Source organism: Cryptomeria japonica, chromosome 9, assembly GCF_030272615.1.
Source record: "Cryptomeria japonica chromosome 9, Sugi_1.0, whole genome shotgun sequence".
Lineage (NCBI taxonomy): Eukaryota > Viridiplantae > Streptophyta > Pinopsida > Cupressales > Cupressaceae > Cryptomeria > Cryptomeria japonica.
Genome location: NC_081413.1, coordinates 604,037,616 through 604,055,024, shown reverse-complemented (window position 1 = coordinate 604,055,024; position 17,409 = coordinate 604,037,616). Strand labels below are relative to the sequence as shown.

General features: G+C 35.8%; 1 protein-coding gene across 1 annotated transcript; it reads right to left on the bottom strand.

Moving 5' to 3' along the window:
- Positions 1–1,076: 1,076 nt before the first annotated feature.
- On the bottom strand, positions 1,077–16,972 carry LOC131045575 (laccase-3). Its single transcript, XM_057979206.2, is given in 8 exon segments — positions 1,077–1,207; positions 1,319–1,721; positions 7,348–7,560; positions 13,039–13,388; positions 13,609–13,737; positions 16,387–16,631; positions 16,724–16,875; positions 16,952–16,972. Coding segments are annotated over 8 exon segments (1,644 nt in total).
- Between the last annotated feature and the right edge of the window lie 437 nt (positions 16,973–17,409).

Sequence of the window (17,409 nt, the reverse complement as noted above, 5' to 3'; positions counted from 1 at the left end):
GATTTTTTACAGTGTAACTATTGTTTTGTTTAAAGTTGTGAACTTATTAAATAGCCAGTCTCTCTTTTTTTTCTACAAGCAGTAATATAGATTGTATGTTCTCACAACAGTAATATAGATTGTATGTTCTTCGTGAGAACAGGGCACTCTTTTTCTAAATTGTGATTTTTTTTTGCAATTCGTCTATTATTATAATTGGCTATTTTCTGCTATTTTATTTGTTAAATCAGATGGCTCTAAGGAGACAAGGCAGCTTCAAAATTCAACATTTTGTTCAGATCCTCGTGCATTACATGGTTCCTATTTTAATCACTTTCATCTTAAGTTTGCTTCATATTCTGCTACTTTAGGTCCTTTATTTTATTTTAAAAGAAAAAGAAATATTGGTTTAGATTTTGCACCTCTTGTTGTTTTTATGGTCTTTGTTATGCTAAATCAAGTCTTAGGTTTTCAATTTGTTGATGGTTTTGGTTTTTATGTCTTTACATTCATTGCTTCTACTCTTGACATTGTTGTACTTTCTGTAAGTGGCTCTTCCAACTCTCACTACTATCATTAACTCTCACTACTATCATTAAATGTTATTTATCTATAAACAAGACCTGTAAACTAATAAATCATATGAGAAAACTATCATATAACCAAAGTTTTCAACAATTAAATTTTTTTTTTTCAATTTTCATAATATTTCTTTCTTAAAACTATAATGTAATTTGATCATTTATATACCAATTTTAATCAAAAGACAAATATTATTAAATGTATATAAACTTGTTGAGAACTCTAAATATTGACTGAAAAAACTAGCAAAGGGATCTATTGTTCGCAAAATACAATATTCAATTACTATTACAAATACAAAGCAACAAATACACTTAATGATACTGGAATACTCTTCCTAAGGTAATATAGTTGAACTAAAAACATAAGGATAAGCTTTATCATTCCTTTTTAATAGCATACATCACTCACTATATCTTATGGATGAATTCATTGAAGCATCGTCTCTAAAATAAAATCCAGAGCATGCTAGGGTGATTAACACGAGAACAAAAATTCTGATGTTATAATCTGCACTAGCATTCTGGGAGATCATTGGGAGGACCCTTCAAACTTTCGAGCTCACTGTGACCGTTCTTCACTAGTAAAACCATGCTTAACCCCCATGTTACATGATCATCAAAGTGACAATGTACGAACCAAACACCTGTACAAATCAAACAATCCTTCAGTATTCCATACATATTTCCAAATTTCAATTTTTAGTACTCCTAAATCATATCTAGAATCATGACAGAATTGTTACGTTGTTCATTACCTGGATTGGTAGCTTTGAATCTGACAGCAGTCCATCCATTCACAGGAGTTCCCACAATATTTCATTGTGGATGATCGACCAGGTTGAAAGAGCTTGGATCTGTATCATTATTATAATTTCCAAAACCCTCTCCTACAACATAAAAGTCATAACCATGAATATGCATTAGATGGTTATCTTCCTGGAAGATACTGGTTCCCTGGAACACAATCTGAACTGTGGCATTATATTCGATCACTTTCACCCTCATTTTAGAAACTGGAGCCCACAGGGTTTTGGGTACATCACCAGTATAATTATACACAACTGGTGGATGTGAAGGAAATTCGGTGCTAAAGACTCCATTAACACCGAAGTGATAAGCTTGCAGATGTAAGGAAGCAAAGGTGTGCGGAAACGCTTCCTACACTAATCTTGAGAGGATGGTTATGCAACTTTCAACTTAAATATTACTAAGATATCAAGAAATGCACAATAAAGCATAAACAAAATAGCAATGAACACATAACACAGTGATTACCATGGGGAAACCCTTCTGGGAGAAAAACCCCACCCTCCAAAACTCGCACCATGTATTATCAAAGCAAGCTGATTACAATACATTTGCAATGCAAGTTCTTATAGGAGCGCATCACCACAACTCAAACTCAGAGAGACTCCTTCTAGCATCCAGTCTTGCAAAAAACTCAATTATCAAACTCCTCCCCAAGCCCTCCTTTTATAGTGATTTTACAACCTGGAAACCACTTGTGGTTTTACAAAACCATGGGCTTAACCACCATGCCACATGGTGCCCATTTTTGACATTTACATTTCCAAAATGGAAAAACAACTAGGTTAAAATAGTAATACCGTCCATAATTTTGTCCCCTAGCTTAGACCCTCTTAAAAGTCACAAAATGAGTCATTAAGGATCTAAAAATGGCCCACCTATATTCTACTATGGACAAGACTCATTTTTTTAACAATTCACTAACCATTTTCCAATGCATAAACATGTGGAAAACTACCTCAAACAAATTCTAGAATTTTCCAGAAAAAGACTGCAAGGTTGAGACACATGTTTCTCAACATTCTCCCACTTGTCGAACACCTTGCAAGAGTCAGGGGATCCAAAATATCATGGACTTAATTGCTAGGGGCCGAGAGGCCCATAGACTCTGAACACCATCTGCATTTCTCTGTGCTCACAGGCTTAGTTAATGCATCAGCAACATTCACCAATGTTTCTACCTTTCCCAGCTTCACCTTGCCATCCTCAATCACATCTCTCACAAAATGATATTGTACATCAATGTGCTTGGTCCTGGCATGAAAAGTAGGGTTCTTCACTAGGCAGATTGCACTCTGACTGTCATTGTAAATTGTCACTGCACCCTGTTTGAACTCTATATCTGAACACAATCTCTTTAGCTAGATGGCTTTCTTACAGGCATGAGTAGCTGCCATATATTTAGCCTCAGTAGTGGACAAAGCGACCATAGCCTATCGCTTTCTCATCCAACTGATTGCACCACCGAATAATGTAAACACATATGCACTAGTGGATCTTCTTCTATCAACATCACCGGCCCAGTCTGAATCCACATAGCCTCGAATATCTAAGGAATGCTCATTTCCTATTCCATGAAAACATATCGAGTACTCTGAAGTACCCCTCAAGTATCTGAAAACTCCTTTTACTGCATCCCAATGTGCTCTTCCTAGATTAGACATATAACGAAAAAGAACTCCCACTGCTTGGGCAATGTCTGGTCTTGTACAGACCATAGCATACATCAAACTTCCAATAGTACTCTGATATGGTACTCGACTCATCTCTTCCATCTCCAATGGGGATGTAGGACACTGTGAACTAGAAAGATTTGTTCCCATTGTAATAGGAACACTCAATGGTCTTGAATCCTGCATACTAAATCTTTTCAAAATAGTACCAACATACTTGCTCTGGCCTAGCCAAAGCTTTCTGTTTTGTCTATCTCTTACAATCTCCATTCCCAGAATGTACCTAGCTGCACCAAGATCTTTCATTTCAAACTTTATCGAGAGCTGAGATTTTAACTCTGCAATCAAATCTTTTCCTTTGCCAATAAACAACATGTCATCGACATACAGGGCAATGACCAAGAAATGATCACCATCAGATTTAAAATATATATAGTGATCAAATTTAGATCACACAAATCCCAAACTCAATACATATGTATCAAACTTCTGGTACCACATCCTAGGACTCTGTTTTAAACCATACAAGGATTTCTTCAACTTACAAACCAAATGACTTTTACCTTTCATCGCATAGTGCTCTGGCTATGTCATGTAAATTTTCTTCTCCAAATCTCCATGAAGGAAAGTTGTTTTCACATCCATTTGCTCGATCTCTAGATCATAGGCTACTGCAATAGAAAGTAAAAATCTAATGGATGTCATTTTGGCTACTGGAGAAAAAATCTCACCATAATCTACTCCCTCAACCTGAGAGTAACCTTTTGCAACCAAATGTGCTTTATAGTTCTCAATGCTTCCATCTGAACCCATCTTCTTCTTGAACACCCATTTACAACCAACAGGCTTTCGTCCTTCAGGCAATGGTACAAGGTCCCATGTTTCATTCCTCTTAAGAGCTGCCATTTCTTCATCCATGGCTATTTTCTAGGACTCTGAATCATTCATACCAAGAGCCTCTTCTACAAATCTCAGTTCATCAATGTTAGCATTCAATGCAAATATGCATCTCCAATCATCAGGAGAATACCCATACCTTTCAGGTGGTTTCCTTTGTCTAGTAGACCTTCAAGCAAGATCTGGTTCAACTTCAGCTTCAGGTACCTCTTCTTCCTCTGATGATTCAGAACTCATAGAGCTCTCCTCGACTTCTTGTCTTTCTAAGGGCCTTGATTCAACTTTCTCCAGTGTAGTAGGTAGTTGAATCGCATCTTTCTTTTGTTCTGTTTGTTTTGGCTGCACTGTAATAGAAGAAAGCTTAGTTTCTCTAAAAATAACACTTCTTGAATAAAATACATTTTGTTCAATAGGATTCCAAAGCTTGTATCCTTTTACACCATAACTGTATCCGATGAAAATACATTTAATAGCTTTGTTGTCGAATTTTGTCTGCTTCTCCTTTGGCACATGAGCATATGCTTCGCAACCGAACACTCTTAGATGTCTAAGTGAAGGCTTGTGGCCCGACCACGCTTCCATTGGCATCTTATCAACAAGAGCTGATGTAGGAGACCTATTTATCAGGTAGCAGGTAGTGGCTACAGCTTCAGGCGAAAACTTTTGTTCTAGTCCAGCTCCACTCAGCATACTCCTAGCCTTCTCCATCAAGGTCTTGTTCATTCTTTATGCAACTCCATTCTGTTGTGGAGAATATAGAGTTGTCTTCTCTCTTTTAATACCACAATCTTTACAAAATGTGTCAAAATCATTGGAGCAAAATTTACCACCATTATCAGTTCTCAAACATTTTTTTTTTTTTCCAGTCTGCAACTCAACCCTTGCTTTAAATACTTTGAAATGACTGAAAACTTCAGTTTTACTCCTAAGAAAATAAACCCATGTTCTTGTACTGAAATCATCAATGAAAGAAACATAATAAACTGATCTACCAATAGAAGAAACATCAACTGGACCAAATACATCTGATGGATTAGATCCAAAATACATGAAGATTTATGAGAACTCGAGTAAAACTGAATGCGGTTTTGTTTACCATAGATACAATGCTCAGAAAAATCAAATTCACGATTGCAATCATTCAACCCATCAACAAGGTTCTTATTTTTCAAGGTCCATAGACCCTTCTCACCTATGTGGCCAAGTCTCTAGTGCCATAACATGGTCTTCTCTGCAGGCAACTTCGATTTAGTAGACAGAGCACCCTTGGGTACCCAAAAACCATGACCATCTGTTGAAAGAGAAACCCTCTCCTTTTCCAACTGAGTAGTCTTTTTCACAATCTTATCAGAAGTACTATTGCACTCAACTGTGCATGCATCAAGCTAGTACAGTGTACCCAATCTGCTTCCTCTTGCTATCACCATAGCACCTCTTACCATTTTCACACCTACTTCAGAAAACTATACATGCACACCCGCATCTATTAGCTTGCTAACAGATAACAAATTCCTTGCTAGTCCCGGGATATGCAAGACACCATCAAATCTTCTAATTCTACCATCAGAAAATTTCACACGAATACTTCCAGGACCAACAATATCATGTACTGAGTTATCACCCAAATACACCTTACCACCATCAAAATTTTCATACTTACTAAACCAGTTTCTATTAGGAGTCATGCGGAAAGATGCACCTGAGTCTATTAACCATGCATTGTCACCTGCACGAGTGGCCAAGGCCGCGATGAAAGCATCTCCATCTTCCTTCTCAGACTCAGAATCAGAATCTTGCTTCTTCTTCTTCTTTTTCTTCTCCTCTTTGCAGTCCTTTCGGAAGTGTCCGGGTTTGCCACAGTTTGAGCAGATTGCCTTGGACTTCGCAAGAGATTTTGATCTCCCCTTATTCTTGGACTTAGAACGGCCATGCTGCTTTTCATTCTTGCCTCTTTCTTTTGGTCTTCCTCGAACACTCAAAGCCTCTTTGGCATTCAGAGAGACCTTCCTTCTCATCTCCTCATAAAGTAGAGAACCAACAACATCCTCCATCTTCAAGACGACTACAGTGCTCCCTATGGCCATCACAAGGCTGTCCCATGAGTCTGGCAACGAACATAGCAGGATTTGGCACCTTTCTTCTTCATCCATTGGCACCCCAATAGAGGTCAATTGAGTTACCAACATATTAAAGCTTTCCAGATGCTCAAAAATTCATCCACCTTCTTCCATTCTCAAAGAATACAATTTCTTCCTTAAGAAGATCTTGTTCACAAGTGATTTCGCTTGGTAGATCTCACTTAGCTTCTTCCAAAACTTCTTTGCAGTAGATTCTTCATGGACATTTATCAGAATAGAGTCTGATAGACACAATCTGATGAGACCTTTAGCTTTTCTATCAGTCACATCATATTGTGTGGCTAAAGTCTGATCTGCGGGCCTATGCTTATTCTCATCAATCGCATCCCATAGATCTTGATCAATCAACAAATCTTCCATCTTCAGCTTCCACATCTCAAAGTTTGTGCCAGAAAACTTATCTACATCAATCCTCCCTGATATACTTGCCATCTTTATGATCCTGTAATATAGAAATGAAAAACTCTGCACAAGCTCCCACTCAAACCTTGATTAGCTCAAAAAATCCTGTACCCATTAAATAGAACCAAAATTGGTCAGGCTCTGATACCACTTGTAAGGAAGCAAAGGTGTGCGGAAACGCTTCCTACGCTAATCTTGAGAGGATGGTTATGCAACTTTCAACTTAAATATTACTAAGATATCAAGAAATGCACAAAAAAGCATAAACAAAATAGCAATGAACACATAACACAGTGATTACCATGGGGAAACCCTTCTGGGAGAAAAACCCCACCCTCCAAAACTCGCACAATGTATTATCAAATGAAGCTGATTACAATACACTTGCAATGCAAGTTCTTACAGGAGCACATCACCACAACTCGAACTCAAAGAGACTCCTTCTAGCATCCAGTCTTTCAAAAAACTCAATTATCAAACTCCTCCCCAAGCCCTCCTTTTATAGTGATTTTACAACCTAGAAACCACTTGTGGTTTTACAAAACCATGGGCTTAACCACCATGCCACATGGTGCCCATTTTTGACATTTACATTTCCAAAATGGAAAAACAACCAGGTTAAAATAGTAATCTCATCCATAATTTTGTCCCCTAGCTTAAACCCTCTTAAAAGTCACAAAATGAGTCACTAAGGCTCTAAAAATGGCCCACCTATATTCTACTATGGACAAGACTCATTTTTTTAACAACTCACTAACCATTTTCCAATGCATAAACATGTAGAAAACTACCTCAAACAAATTTTGGAATTTTCCAGAAAAAGACTGCAAGGTTGAGACACATGTTTCTCAACAGCAGAATGGCAACTTCTGGCAGCACAAAAGATACATTGTTCATACTGGATGTGACTCTGGTATTGTTAGGGCCACTACAGGTACCACCGGTTTCACAAGGATGTAAACCAATTCCTACGGTTATGATACTACTGTCGCTTATGCTTTGGGGAATGCCCACCGGATGCTCCTCTGAAGCCAGGCTTTGTAAGGATTGGGTAAATGTGGTCACAATTTCAGTGTCATTTGTTGAAGTTAATCACCAACTACCAAAACTAATGCTGCCGTATTTCCTTTCTTCCTCTCGTGGTATTATGTCTTGTCATCTGTAGTCTTCTGATCAAACAAAGGACAAATGCCAACTTGTTTTGGATGGCAAAATCTTCCTCTTAGATCTTTCCACGGTGATCTAGAAACTTCAATTTTAATATGTTTTTTTTTTGTTTATTGTGTGACATATGATTAGAAAGAAAATATATGTAGTTTTGAAATATATATATAAAAAGTGTGTGCCCAGAAAAAGAGTTGCAGAAGCAATCAATGAAAGAGAAGAACAGGGGTTTTGTATAGTAGCAAAAAAACATTTTGTATAGCAGCAGAAGAACAGGGGAGTCATGATATTTGAATTTTTCTGAGTCTACAAAATGAGCAGACCTCAATAATATGAGACATTTTGTAATCAGTTCTGTGATAGAATGAAAAGAATGGATTGTTGATTTAAAATCTGTTTTCTTTTATCTGCCCTATTTTTTTTGTTCTGTTTTTTGCTCCCCTGTTTCTTTCCAGCAGTGGTATTAGAGCTGAAGGTTAAAGGTTATTGGGTGAAGTGATTGAGGAATTTTTTCAAAAAGATAGAAGGGTTTTTCATAGTCTATAATAGCAGCTCCAAGCACAAGTTTGACAAATCCACAGCTCCCACAGTTTAATGGGAAAAATTATGATTATTGGGCAATCACAATGAAGACATTATTTTGTGCACAAGATTTATGGGAGTTTGTTGAAAATGGCTACCAAGAACTAGTAGATGCAACAACATATAATGCATTAACTCAAGTAGAGAAAGACTTATTGAAGGAAAATAAAAAGAAAGACTCAAAAGCCCTCTTCCTCATCTTTCAAGGAGTGAATGAAAGCATTTTTCCAAGGATTCAAACAGCAACAAAGTCCAAGCAAGCATGGGACATTCTTCAAACAGCCTATCAAGGAATGGAAAAGGTAAAAATAGCTAAGTTGCAAATGTTAAGAAGGGATTTTGAGACCATCTACATGAAAGAATCATATACAATAGAATCATTTTTCACTCAAATCATTGGATTGGTAAACCAAATCAGAACTCATGGTGAAAACCTTGAAGAAAGAAGAGTGGTTGAAAAGGTTTTGAGAAGTTTGCCTACAAGATTTGAATCTATTATGGTGGCCATAGAAGAGACAAAGAATCTCTCACAATTTTCAGTGGATGAGCTTCATGCTTCACTCATTTCTCATGAGCATAGACTAAGCAGGTCAACAAATTCAAATTTGGAGCATGCATTCAGGACACAAGTTTCAATCAGCCATGGTAGAGGCAGGGGAAGAACAAATTTCAGAGGTAGAAGAAGAAATTCATATAGAGGTGGAAGAGGCAGCCCATCAAACTCAAGTGGAAGAGGTAGCAGCCCATCAAGCTCAAGTGGAAGAGGCAACTATCAAACATCAACTCAAAATCAACCCCAAAGCCAAAGGTATGACAAATCCTCAGTCCAATGTCATTATTGCAAGAAATTTGGGCATTACATAAATGAATGTAGAAAGAAGCAATATGATTCTAGACAACAAAGTGCAAATTTTACCAAGGAAAATCAAACTCAGGACAACATGTTCATAGCTTGTAATGTTGCACAAGAAAGTGAGAAAGATATATGGTTTTTAGACTCGGGTTGTAGCAATCATATGACTGGAAATTTGGAAATGTTTTCTAGTTTGGATGAGAGTGTAAAATCAGATGTAACATTGGGAAATGACAACAAAGTTTCAGTTATGGGTAAAGGTAGTATCAACATTCTAACCAAAATGGGGGAGAAAAAGTATATTTCAGATGTCTATTTTGTTCCTGGACTGAAACATAACTTAATGAGTATAGGGCAGCTCATTCAAAAAGGGTATAGAGTCTATTTCAAGAACAAAGAATGCACAATTTTAGACAAATTTCCAAGCAATCAACTCATAGCAAAAGTCCAAATGACAAGCAATAGAATGTTTCCCCTAAGGATAAAACCAGATTTGAAAGTAGAGTTTTCTCAAGAACATAACACAATGAATCCATGAGTGCATGAAGGAAAAGTTGCAACAGTCCCCCAAGTAGTTTATCAAGCTGAAATTAAAGATGAAAATTGGTTATGGCACCTAGGATTTGGGCATCTAAACTTTGGAAACTTAAACTTATTGCATAAGAATAAAATGGTGATGGGGTTGCCACTAATAGAAAAACCGGATAGAATATGTGAAGGATGTATTTTGGGTAAACAACATAGAGAATCATTTCCAGCCGGAAAGTCAATTCATGCAAACAAACCATTAGAGATTATTCATTCAGATTTGTGTGGACCAATGCAAACACCTTCCATTGGTGGGAGCTACTACTTCTTGACATTCATTGATGACTTCACAAGAAAAATTTGGGTCTACTTTCTAAAACATAAGCATGAGGTGTTTCATTATTTCTGTCAATTCAAGGTTCTTGTTGAGAAACAAAGTGGGCACTACATCAAAGCATTGAGAACAAATAGAGGAGGTGAATATATCTCAAATGACTTCATAAGATTTTGCAAAGACCATGGAATCCACAAACAATTTACTGCAAGGTATACCCCACAACAAAATGGTGTCAGTAAAAGAAAAAATAGAACAATAATGGAAATGGCAAGAAGCATGTTGAAGGCAAAGCATTTGTCAAATGAGTATTGGGTTGAAGCAGGAGCATGTGCAGCATATATAATTAATAGATCTCCTACTAAAAGTGTTATCAATATGATTCCGGAAGAAGCATGGAGTGGAAGAAAACATAATGTTTCTCATATGAGAGTATTTGGATGTGTGACATACGCACATGTGCTAGATGAGTTGAGAAGAAAGTTGGACAACAAAGGAGAAAAATGTATATTTGTGAGATATAGTGATGAGTCAAAGGCATACAAGTTATACAATCCAATCAGCAAAAAGGTTATAATCAGCAGAGATGTGCAGTTCATAGAAGATGAAGCATGGGATGGAACTTTGGACAAAACAATCAATATTGCAGCCAACATACCACAAGAAGAAAATGAAGATTTTATATCAGCAAGTATTGCTTCAAATGCGACTCCTCCTATAGCTGTTCAAGGTCAACAAAGTGGACAACAAATGACACCATCAAGTGTAAGGACAGCCCCACACACTAAAGCAAATACTCCATCAAATGTGCAAGTAACACCATCTTCAATTGGCAGTCTTGGTGCTGGACCATCAAGCCCACATTCAACAAATGCAAGTGACATGTCCAATCCTACATTAGCAAGCTTGAGGAGACAAAAAATCAGAAGTTTAAGGGAGATTTATGAACAAAATGAAGGTGAAAATAATGCAGGTCAGACTTCTCTTTTTGCTTTATACTCGCATGTAGATGATCCAATTCATTTTGAAGAAGCTATTAAGGAAGAAAAATGGGTGCAAGCAATGGATGAAGAAATTGATGCAATTGAAAAGAATGAAACATGGGAGTTAGTTAGTTTTCCACAAGGAAAAGAGGTGATAGGAGTGAAGTGGGTTTACAAAACAAAATTGAATGCAAATGGAGATGTGCAAAAACACAAGGCAAGGTTGGTGGCAAAAGGTTATTCACAACAACCTGGGGTAGACTACAATGAGACATTTGCACCGGTTGCCCGCTTAGACACCGTGAGAACAATACTAGCCATAGAAGCTCGAAACAAGTGGGCAGTATATCAAGTGGATGTGAAATCAGCTTTCTTAAATGGTATTTTAGAAGAAGAAGTCTATGTGGACCAGCCACCCGGATATGAGATTTTGGGTCATGAAAACAAGGTTTACAAGCTCAAGAAGGCACTTTATGGACTCAAACAAGCCCCAAGAGCATTGTATAGCAGAATTGATAGTTATCTTTTACAAAATGGATTCAATAGGTGCAGTAGTGAGCCTACATTGTATACCAAGATGAATGAGCAAGGTGAGATCATAATTGTTTGTTTATATGTTGATGACTTGATATTCATTGGTGATCTTTCAACTGGCATGTTCAAATCAGCTATGAAGAAAGAATTTGAGATGACTGATTTGGGTTTAATGAGATATTTTCTTGGCATTGAAGTAAGTCAAAATGATAAAGGTATTTTCATTTCACAATCTAAGTATGCAAATGATATTTTGAAGAGGTTTAATATGATGAATTGCAAATCAGCACCAACACCAATAGTGACAGGTTTGAAGTTGAGTAAAAATGACAAAGGAGCTAATGTAAATCCAACTTTGTATAAAAAACTTGTTGGTAGTCTCATGTATCTAACAGCCACAAGGCCAGATATAATGTTTGGAGTTAGTCTCATTTCAAGGTTCATGGAGTCTCCAAAAGTTACACATTGGAATGCTGGAAAAAGAATTTTGAAATATGTTAGTGGAACAAAGAATTATGGAATATTTTACTCAAGGTCAAATGATTTCAAGCTTATAGGATACACGGATAGTGATTGTGCTGCCAGCATAGATGATAGGAAGAGCACTTCTGGTTATGCTTTTCATTTTGGATCAGGCGTAGTATCATGGGCTTCAAAGAAACAACCAATTGTTACTCTTTCATCAGCTGAAGCAGAGTATGTAGCAGCTACAGGGGCAGCGTGTCAAGCCGTTTGGATGAGAAGAATGTTGAAAGAATTGAGGTATGAACAAGAAAGTGCAACAAAGATATATTGTGACAACAACTCAGCTATAGCATTGTCAAAAAATCCAATATTTCACAAAAGGAGCAAGCATATAGACACAAGGTATCACTTCATCAGGGAGCTGATCAACAATGGAGAAATAATTTTGGAACATTGTAAGTCAGAAGACCAACTTGCTGATATCTTCACCAAATCATTGGGAAAAGAAAGTTTTGTGCATCAACGAAACAACTTGGGTATTGTAGATGGCAGTTGTGATTAAGGAGGAGTGTTGGAGTTAATCACCAACTACCAAAACTAATGCTGCCATATTTCCTTTCTTCCTCTCGTGGTATTCTGTCTTGTCATCTGCAGTCTTCTGATCAAACAAAGGACAAATGCCAACTTGTTTTTTATGGCAAAATCTTCCTCTTAGATCTTTCCACGGTGATCTAGAAACTTCAATTTTAATATGTTTTTTTTTTGTTTATTGTGTGACATATGATTAGAAAGAAAATATATGTAGTTTTGAAATATATATGTAAAAAGTGTGTGCCCAAAAAAAGAGCTGCAGAACCAGTCAATGAAAGAGAAGAACAGGGGTTTTGTATAGCAGCAAAAGAACATTTTGTATAGCAGCAGAAGAATAGGGGAGTCATGATATTTGAATTTTTCTGAGTCTACAAAATGAGCAGACCTCAATAATATGAGGCATTTTGTAATCAGTTCTGTGATAGAATGAAAAGAATGGATTGTTGATTTAAAATCTGTTTTCTTTTATCTGCCCTGTTTTTTTTGTTCTGTTTTTTGCTCCCCTGTTTCTTTCCAGCATCATTGTATATTGGAAGCTCTGGAATGATTGGAGTGGCAGTTGCATTAGAACCCACGTAGCTCATAATGGCGGTTGTTGTGGTGTTATCAATATTTGCTTCAGCTTGAGTAGTGTATACTTTGGCCCCAATATAGTATTTGGCTGTCACTTGATTGGCTGTGAGAAGAACGTCTGTAGTCTGACCAGATGTTAACATGAGAATGTCAGTTGTGTACGGCTTTGTGTAGGAGGCATCCACGGATACCACTGTAAGATTGTGTGATGCAACCTTGAAAAAGAGGTGATTATTGACTGCAGCATTGACAATACGAAGAAGATAGGTTTTTCCCTGTTGTACAGCGAACTTTGTTGTTCCTGCACATATAAAATTTCACTGCTGAATATGTTTTCAGTGTTGATTTTGTTTTGTTAGAAATGAAATTGGGTGTGCCTTAGTTGTATTCACAGTGGTCGTTTCTGGATTAAAATGTGTAGAATTAATTACTAATGGGTTACCCATCGACTCAAAATCGAATAATTTTACCGAATCGAATCTAAATCTAAAGCCTTTTTCAAGAAAACAGAAAATTGATACCTGATGTTGAGCAGGAATAGAGGTCTCCTGGCTGTCCATTTATGGTGAAAGCATCTGAGATATTCGGCGCACCTCCAGTCAGATTTGCTTGAGCTTCCACTTCGATGGGATCACTGTTCCACCACTCCCCTGTTCAATATTATTATTTAGGTCAAGTAATTAGAGTCGCAGGGACAATCCAGTGTGAACGCACAAGGGAAAAGTCTAAAAGATGGAAAACTATGAATCACAAACACATTCCCTATTCAAAATCACTAACACTTCACAGATACAGCATAAGTTTTAAGATCCCAGTATATAATTCTTATTTCAATTTGGAATTTATAGTTGACATGATATATGAAAGGATTCCACTCGACACAATATCAAACGTAATCTTGTAAGAATAAAAAATGAAAACTTTCTTAAAGCAGTGATACACTGTAACCACAACACTCGGAAATGAAATGCGTATGATTCGCTATAACTTTACCCTAAGTTTAATTTTTCCATGACCTATGGAACTGATAATATTATATTATTAAATATTGTAAAGGAATAAAGTAAGTTTTGGGAATGACGGAGATGAATAATGCATATATTTAAATTGTTTTGGTATAGAAAAAATAGAAAGAGTGGGTGCTCTCATTATTTAGAATTTTGTAATAAATTGTTGTTATTATTGAATTGAATTTAAGAATTGGGTCAATATGACAAGTGCAGATCTATTTTTTAATTCATAGATCTAATTTTGTTAATTGCAAACTGTCACTCTCTAGTTTATTGGAATCTCTACTTTTTACAAGCTATCAAGGATTGGAATCTCTACTTTTTACAAGCTATCAAGGATTGACAATATTTAAAAATTCCATAAAGAAGTCGGATCGACATGCTGGCATGTTTCCATAATGAAGTTATATCACAATGAAAAAGTTCTCCCATGTCAACCACATAGAGATATATTTTTTTCTTATTGGAAAAATCACATCTAGAGATATTGACTTTACCATTGTGCTAAAGTGACAAATAGCAAACGAGCATGCAAATGTCTTAGATGATGATTTTAAAGTAATGTGGTTCTCTAACAAATTAATGTGTGGCTCTCTAACAAATTTTACATGTATGCAAATCATTGGTTAATCAATACTTTATATAACTAGGACTTGAACTACACTATAAATGATTTTTTCCAAAATACCATCACATAGTAATAATTATGCAAAATATGTACTAAGTTAGCTCATGTTAAAAATCAATGGGTAGGAGTTAGGTAAATTTAGCTAAATTTCAATTCAAATTTTTAAAACTCAAGGGATAGTTCTATAGGTGCTGGATCAATCTAATGGATTTTGGATCAAGGAAGGCAAATTTTGGTGTAGAAGACACTTTTCTTTAAATACAATAAATGTCACGTGCATTGTTATATGCATGGAAATGTATTAGATGAGGCCAAATTCAAGATAATGTGTAAGAGGTGGTGTGAAGAATTAGGAAATAAGGTAGCTCTACACAATCTCATGTCTTGATATGCACTTGAGTAGATTTTGTCAAAACAAGTATAAAACTAAAGGGGAACTAATATGAAAATACTTATTAATCATTATAACTAGAAAAAAAGAAATATAGTCATTAACTTTAAGAAAAATGCATAGATTTTTTAAATTTATTGAGTACCTGAAGAGGAAAAAGTTAGCATAATTCATCATTAAAATATATTTTTTCACGATTCAAAAAAGAAAATATCAGTTACATGATCATATTTGATAATCATACAATTCCTAATTAATTTAAATTTAATATTTTAATAAATACACAAAGTAAAAGTACATATTTTGTAAATATTTTAACATCTCAAATTCTATTTTCCTAAATATTCAACAAATTCATGTTTAGTTTAAGACAATAAATTTAATTAAAACAATGATACAATATAAATTACAAACATTTGCAGTAAAAAAATTTAAATATACTTAACAAGTTCTAAAAGATTAGACTGGTTAGTAAAACATAAAAGATGGGATTAGCTCATAAATGAGTTAAATTATACTAATTTTCTAATAAGATGTTTGCTATTCAAAACTTGATTGTTTATCTTCCTCAAATTTTAAATTTAGGGAAACATAGATAAATTGTAAAGATAACCTTTTAAAATGGTTCTCAATGAGTCCAGGAAGAATCAAGTCTTGCTAAGTGCGTAAGGCTCTGACATCATAAAGAATAAGAAGGAGATCATAACCTTAAAGATTTTGACAGAATAGATAATCCTCCATTGAAAAAATCCAATTTTACCAATTTTCCTATGAAAAGGGCAAATAAATAAATAAATAAATGATAGCTACATTATGGCTAGATTATCCTTTAAAACTATTTTTTCAAAAAGATAGCTATAAAGAAATATCCAAACGCTAGTTAAAGCTTTGCTTCGTTGTTGTGCTTCCAATGTGTACTGCTAATTCTTCTCTGTAACTGATCTGACAGCTTCATGAATCTTAATACTGAAGATTGATCAAGAGAGTCGGTTAAGTAAATTTGATCAATAAATATCATATCCTGATTTTTTTTTTTTTTGTGGGGTTTACTTTCCTGCAAAGGCTGTTTGCTTTAGAGAATAGTCCAAATTGTAATTCTAGTCTAGAGCCAAATGAGCAGAATACGGAATGTAGGAGAGAAAAAAAGTTGTCTGATGATTTTCTATAACTAGTTTTACAGCTTCATGGGTCTTAGTATTAAGAAAGATTAAGAGAGTCATCTAAGAAAACTATAAGAGATCTAGTTGTGCACGTTTATACTTTCCCTTACCGAGTACTAGAGGATTCTCGGCATGTGGGTGGGTAAACGGGTATGAGCTACCCTTCTTTGGAAGGATGACCATTGCTCCATGAACTGTTGCACGGAGCCATGACACATGGGCATGCCACCACAACGTTCCTTCCTGATCAATAATGGTGAATGTGTACGTAAATTTCCCCCCTGGTTGGATAGGGCATTGTGTAATGTACCCAGGTCCATCAGACCATGCTGTACGAATCTGTCTGATTCCATGCCTGAAAAATCAAATTATTGTTAATGGATCTTGAATCATCAATGGAATTGACTGTCTACAATCACATTCCTAACATAAAAGAGTTATATTTACCAGTGGATTGTAGCATTGTGCTGAGCTCTATTAATAACTGTAATATTAAGTGTGTCGCCATTTCGAGCATACAGAGTTGGACCGGGAAGCTGTCCATTCACTGTGACTATGGTATAATTCTCACACAGCCGAGTAATATTTGTCGGTCGAATCTGTGCAAATCAATCAAAAGAAATTTGTTTACTGTGTTAGAACTCTTATATATAAATATGGCTTGGATTGTGTTACTGCATCCAGCTCTGAAACCATGTTCTCCCTTCATGTCTTATCTTACAGACATTTAAACTTGTACAAATCACATGGGTGAAGGACATAAGGCAATAATTTAGACTATTTTAAGTGTGATGGCGATTACATCACCACTTATATGTGGACCAGAGACATTAGGTAAGGATCATTATACTATTTTTTAATCCACGTGAAATCAGCAGCCATTTGTATTTTTTCAATTGTCGGCAACAGAATTTATAAGTGTTTTCTTCCGGAGATTCAATCCTGAACTCAACTGCTCATGTTTATCCACCAATAGCAAATGGGGGTAGTGCTTTCTTAGCTGTGGATTAACTGCTCAAATGGTGATAGTGCTTTTCTAGCTGTGTAGTTGATTCACAATATTTAAAAATTACTGGATTCACAAAGTTGTCTCTTGCTTAAAATTTAATGTTTGACAAACATTATTTGCATTT